Source organism: Nannizzia gypsea, genomic scaffold (assembly GCF_000150975.2).
Source record: "Nannizzia gypsea CBS 118893 supercont1.4 genomic scaffold, whole genome shotgun sequence".
Taxonomy (NCBI): domain Eukaryota; kingdom Fungi; phylum Ascomycota; class Eurotiomycetes; order Onygenales; family Arthrodermataceae; genus Nannizzia; species Nannizzia gypsea.
In genome coordinates, this window is record NW_003345198.1 from 2,428,547 (window position 1) to 2,434,781 (window position 6,235).

The 6,235-nt window shown below is 51.9% G+C and overlaps 3 protein-coding genes across 3 annotated transcripts; all 3 read left to right on the top strand.

The window, feature by feature from the left end:
* Positions 1-157: 157 nt before the first annotated feature.
* On the top strand, positions 158-1,792 carry MGYG_05616 (hypothetical protein; the record flags this gene model as incomplete). Its single annotated transcript, XM_003172981.1, has 2 exons — positions 158-559; positions 647-1,792. 2 exons carry the CDS (start codon positions 158-160, stop codon positions 1,790-1,792), a joined length of 1,548 nt encoding a protein of 515 aa, XP_003173029.1.
* Positions 1,793-2,087: 295 nt separating this feature from the next.
* On the top strand, positions 2,088-3,540 carry MGYG_05617 (serine/threonine protein kinase; the record flags this gene model as incomplete). The annotated part of the gene is made up of 2 exons (XM_003172982.1): positions 2,088-2,559; positions 2,783-3,540. 2 exons carry the CDS (start codon positions 2,088-2,090, stop codon positions 3,538-3,540), a joined length of 1,230 nt encoding a protein of 409 aa, XP_003173030.1.
* A 1,384-nt stretch (positions 3,541-4,924) lies between these two features.
* On the top strand, positions 4,925-6,201 carry MGYG_05618 (hypothetical protein; the record flags this gene model as incomplete). Its single annotated transcript, XM_003172983.1, has 3 exons — positions 4,925-5,460; positions 5,507-5,858; positions 5,902-6,201. 3 exons carry the CDS (start codon positions 4,925-4,927, stop codon positions 6,199-6,201), a joined length of 1,188 nt encoding a protein of 395 aa, XP_003173031.1.
* Positions 6,202-6,235: the final 34 nt, after the last annotated feature.

A 6,235-nucleotide genomic window follows, 5' to 3' on the forward strand; every position in this document is an offset into this window, starting at 1 on the left:
GGGACTTCCGTTCAGGCCGGAAGGCTGAGGAGTGTGAGATGGACAGACTGGCTGACAGACCAACCGCATTTTCCCCATGTCGTGAGCCCATGCGCCAGATTTATATAATCGACTACCCACCCCACGACGCTTTCTTGAACGAAGATACCCTTCGGCTATGCCTTGCTCTGTCGCAGTGGAATCATCTCGCAAACGACGGGAGCGCGAGGAAGAAGACCTTGATCGGGATCACTCATCGAAGAGACGGAAAGGGGCCGACCCGGTCACATCAACAGCATATTGGGATAATCTATCGAAGGTCTGGTTAACCAAGGACGCTCTTGAGGAGCTAGATAGACGAAACAAGGCTTCTGGCAACGTAAAAAACCTTCAATACTTCCATCACCACCGACACCGACACCGCAGTCGCCGGCCGCTCACCCGACAGTTACAGGCGAGACTTAAATGTCGTGGCCAGACGCTTGTTCCTGACCCCCTGGTAAACTGCAAGCCCGAGATTCAGAGGGAGATTAAAAGACTCTCCAGAAAAGGCGGGCCTGACCTGTCTGATCTTCGGAATGTATGTGACTCTTATGAAATACTAGCACTCTTTGGTATCATATCCACCACGCGGGTGCATTTAATACTGATATCTATGGCTCCTCAGTTCCCGAACCCTGGTATCCCTTATTATCAATCAATGGGTGCAAATAATTCTCGCCGTCAGAAGCGCCGTGCGGGAGATCCCCCGGATGATAGCAATACCAGCAGTAACAAGATTACAAGAACGACGAGTAGCACTGCCTATAACCGGAACTTCGAGCAGAAGTTGATTGATTATGGCGTTTATCCTCCCGAATACAGGGAACCTGGTTGTCCGAGACCAGCAAAACCTGATAACTGGCGGGAGCTCAATGAACGACTAGTGCAACCCCGGGCTTCCCTCTCCCCATCAAAGTTCTCAGAACAGGAATTTGAAGAGTTTAGAGAGGCGGATATCAACGCCGCTAAGGAGAAGACGATTGTGCGCTCGGCCTTTCCGAGGATTGAAGGCCGCATTGATGATAGTAGGAGTGTAGGCGGAGACTATCTCTTTGGGAATCTTGCTCCTCTAACAGATGGTACTTTGGCCAAAGCAAAGCCGGACCATTTCTTTGGTGCTCACCCTAAGAAACTCGACGAGGAAATCCGCGAGGAGCTTAATGATTATATCATACCCTCGACGCAAACTTCCCTCCCAATGCTTCCAAATTTCTTCCTGGAGACTAAAGGTCCTGATGGATCGTCTGCTGTAGTCACGAAACAGGCCTGTTACCACGGTGCGTTGGGGGCTCGAGGAATGCACAGGCTGCAGTCATACAGACAGGATAAGCCGGTCTATGATAATAAGGCCTATACAATAACATCAACCTACCAGTCTAGCCAACTTAAGCTCTATACGACGCATCTCACCGGCCCCAGAGAAGATGACGGTCCTCTTGAGTACATTATGACTCCGCTAAGGTCTTTTGCGATGACAGATAACCCTGAAACGTTTCGGCAGGGAGCAACTGTATATCGGAATGCACGAGACTGGGCAAAGGAGCAACGAGACGATATGATCAAGTGTGCAAACGAGAGATACAGACAGGCTCGTTCTGAGCTTCCGTCTGCATCTGAACGAGAGGAAACTGCAGAGGCAACTGCCATCCCTGAGAACGCCGGTACGCCGGTCACGTCTGATGAGGCTGATGCTGCGTGGAGCTTTACACGGCCAAACGACAATGATAACATCGAGGATCTTCAGGGTTCAAATATACAAAGACCTAACTAGAGATAGAGTAAAAGCAGCAAAGAACCAGATCCAATGGTTCTGGGAAGTTTCTCCCCAGTGGCCTTTGGCCCTTGGTACATGGATAGCTGTAACTATTATTAAGTATGGAGTAGCTGGCTATAGCTTTGTATACTTTGATTCTGTTCCTCTTCTAACAATCACCTTTTGCTGTGCTACATAAAGAGCTTTTAGTCGGGTTTACCCCCTGTCAGCCACTGAGCTAGGCTGCCTCAGCTTCTATTTTACGGAAGACGGCAGACGTAGACGGCAGACTATTACCTAGACGCTGTACTAGATGCTTCCTTCCAGCACGCGATTTTTACTGGGTAGATGGAGATATCGTCTCTTATCACCTCCTTCGTTAGCTCGAGCAGGCTGTTTACACCAGACTAAGCTATTATCATCCTCATTTGAGAGAAGATTTCATGCCTCCAGCAATGGACTCAGGATCGAAGAAAAGCCTGCTGCCTCCTACAATCCTAAATATGAATACATCGAAGAGTGTGAAGAGCTGGAGAGGTACTGCCCCGGTGGCTATCACCCAGTGAAACTCGGCGACCAGCTTTGCAATGGACGTTACAGTGTTGCTCAAATGCTGGGACACGGCGGCTCTTCGACGGTATGGCTGGCTTCAGACAAGATACAGCAAACGCTAGTTGCCGTTAAGATAAAAACAGCCGATTCAGATGATCAAGAGGAAGATATCACGGCTCAGCTTCATGATATGCCCTCGATCAGACGGCTGGAGGACGTGTTTGTTGAACAGGGTCCGAATGGAGCTCATCGATGCCTGGCCATGGAGGCTGGATTATGTAGCCTGAGACAGGCGAGATATATGGCTGCCCATGAACTGTTGCATCTTCCCACAGCTCGAGCTATCATTGCAGACCTAGTTTGACTGTTCAGTCCCTACATGATCGAGGGATTGTCCACGGTGGTTAGTACTACCGCTTAGCTATGTTATATCTGCCACTGACTTACTGTACATAGATATCCACGCTGGTAATATTCTACTTCGACTTCCGGAAGATACCAGGCGGATAACCGACACTGCAACGATAAACCAGCGGTTTGGAAGTTCATTTAGGGAACCCATTGTCAGAAGAGACCGTCTGCCACTGGAAGTGGGTGTCCCAACTCATGTAGTTGGTTTAGCAAGTCTCTTTGTTCGATCGGATGAGATCACCGACTCGCATCTGCCCATCTTGCTATCAGACTTTACTTCCAGTTACTGTCCAAGCAAGACGAGACAGATACTTTCCCGTACTCTCCCTCACATTGTCCCGCCAGAGGCTTTCTTCATCGACAAACACAACGAGAAAGAAACACTGTCCTTCCCCAGCGAGATCTGGACTCTAGCATGTACCGTATTCGACATTTTCGGCAGCGGAGGCCCCTTTAGTGTCATGGGAGGTGGCATTCTCCAAGACCAGGCCTGTGCTCTAGGTAAGTTTCCTGAGCCCTGGTGGTCTCAATGGGAGGAGAGGGCAGAGTTCTTCATCGAAGATGGTACTAGTATCGAGTTCCCAAATTCTCGGGACAGAATAGAGGACCGGTATGACTGGTTCGTCACTGCTACTCGACGAAGATATGAGATGGCCTATCCGGAAGAGGACGAGAAGAAGGCCTTTCTCGAGATGATTAGGCCGATGCTTCGATATGTCCCCAGCGAGAGGGCGAGTATTCAGGATGTCATTGATTCTGAGTGGATGCAGGAATGGGCACTCCCTTGCCGGCGTCCGAAGTAGTTGGATACCTTAGTACTTCAACTCACCACCTATCCTACCTTGTAAAATAGATGTCTGATGACACCATCTCCTATCATAGTTCCCAACGACATCCCTTTAACCGTATCTAGTATATCGGTACTTATATATATCAGGTCTCCAGGTTGTGGCAGTGCACGCTAAATCCTTCCCACGCGGCCATTGACTTTGGCCCGGTTCCGCACCTCAGAGGTAAAAGAAACAAAAAGGCGAAGGGAACCCGAGGATTCCACCTACTGTAACCAGGGGGTGGATCATGGCTGGGCATCCATGTCGGTTAACCCATAACGAGGCCTCATAATGTGCCTGGGGGTTGGTTCGTCTTCAGCTGAACTGAACTGTGTTGGCCCGGAGACTCGATGGACATCTCATCTCTCAGCATCGCCTTAACTAATCCCTTCCTAGTGACCAGCATCGTCTTTATCAGCATCACTGTGACCGTCACAGTCTCGTCTTACTTGCATCGTCATCGTCTCAAGGCCTATCAAATCGCAGTTAGTCACCTCTTGCCCTGCAGCGAGAAAGGGGAAAAGGGCCGAATCAACGACGGCGCCAACGACGACGCACAACTGACTGACTGACTGACTGACTGCCAGCGTGTCTATCTCCCTAGCCTTGCTCGTATCTAAACAGCTAAAGTAAAAGTAATCAACCCATCCCCCTGTCTCTGTTTCTTTTTTGCTTGTGAGTTTCCTTTTTGTGGCTTGACAGCAAGAAAAACGAACTTTTTCTATGTTTCTTGCTTGGCGGCGAAGTTCGACTTTTGACCTGACTTAGACTGAGAGCGACTTTGGGCGGCTTCACCAGCGTCTGCGTCTTCAACACCAGCAACACCTCCTCCGCCTCCCATCATCGCCATCTTGACGCGGACGACGGCAGAGGCGAAGACAGAGAGAGACGACGAGGTGACGCTGACCGGCTGGTGAGTCTCTGTTTGCCCTGTTTCTTCGTCTCGTTCTCTGGCTCTGGCTTGCTAAGGTCAAGACCGCACAGTAAAACGTCAGGTCAACTCCGTCATCGACTGTTTTCCGCCTCGCCCTCGACTTCATCACCACCCACGGCTCGTCTGCTCTCTGCTGTCTGCGTGTGTATCAAGGATCCTGGCCTTGCGGAGAGGCATGAGAGTCGCTTGACTTGGTTATCGTGTCTGACTGCATCTGCGGCGTCGACGTGCCAGCCGTGCACTCCCCCGTCGAGAGACAGCCTGCTCACTCCAGAAGCGCGCCCTCGCTCGCCCGCTACACATATGTTAGCCTTCACCGGCGGAGAAGAGAAGGCCGAAGGAAACTGGAGAGTCGACTATCTGGTCATTGAGCAGCCTCCCTCGCCTCCAGCCTTCACGCAGAGGTCGAGTTTCCCCCAAACCATGCCGGCTCTCGCCTCGCCGGACACATCGAACAGCCAGCATCACGAGCAGCAGCACCACCATCACCATCATCAACATACCCCAGGAACCAAACAGACGAACGCCTCATCCTCCCTGTTTGCTCACTCTACGTCGAAACAACCTCACGAGAAAGCTGCTGCTGCTACTGCGGCCAACGCCTTTCTGTGGAACCCAGATTACAGCAACGGAGACACTGGAGATGGAGTCGCTGCATCTGCGAATTTCTTTGTTGAGAGTCGCTCCAGGGGCCCAAATCCGAAGACTAGAGCCACAGTTTCCATCTCTCCTTCGCGAGAGTGCACAGAGAGCGTCGACTCCTCGTCGCTGAGGAACGGGCGTGCCGTCTCCTCTCACAACTCCATGGCAGACATCACAACAACACCCGCTACCACCAACGGTGCGTCCGCCCATCACGAAGCATTTGCCGACGAACACGAACGCTGGGTGAACGGAAAACGGCCAGGCTCAGGCTCAGCACGGAACTATCAATGGTGCAGCACTGCCATACAGACCGAGCTCGAAACCGGGCTCGACGAACTACCCAGCCTCGCAGCTTCACAGCTACACAGGATACCCGTCTACCGCTGAGCTGACGCCTCCAAGCTCCTCGTCTCAACACGATGATGTAGGGCCTGCTCCAACAAGACCACCACCACCTATTCCAACCGCTGCTGCTGCTGCTTCAACCTCAATACCGACCACACCTACACCCAGACCTACTACTCTTGATACCACCAACCTCGCTCCAGAGTCACAGCCCATCTCTTACAGACACTCCTCTCCACCACCACAAGTATCTACAACCGCACACTCAGAAATACCTACTTCTCCCTCCAGCCCGCAGAGCGGACGTCTTAGCCACCGACATACCCTCCAGGTTCCACGCCACTCCTCGTCACGAGCAAGCCGTGACGTCTCGACTCCCATCGCCATTGACGACTCCCTCTTGCCCATAGACCGTGTCTCTTCTCCTACCTCCGTCCTGCGTCGTGGCTCGTTCACCATCCCTCGTCTTAGCCAGCGTTCAAACCAGTCAGAAGCTCACCTGGATGAGGCCCTACATGACGAAGGGTGCCGCCAGATGGACAGAAGCGTTTAAGCAACGCCGAGCCAGCAAACGAAAACGACGAGAGGAGGAAGACGAAGACCGCGTCATCGTTGGGACAAAGGTCGATCAGCATCATGTCAACTGGGTGACTGCGTATAACATGCTGACAGGCATCCGCTTCACGTTTCAGAACCAACGCCAAGCTTGACCGAAGACCTCACAGATGCTGACTTTGATGCCAA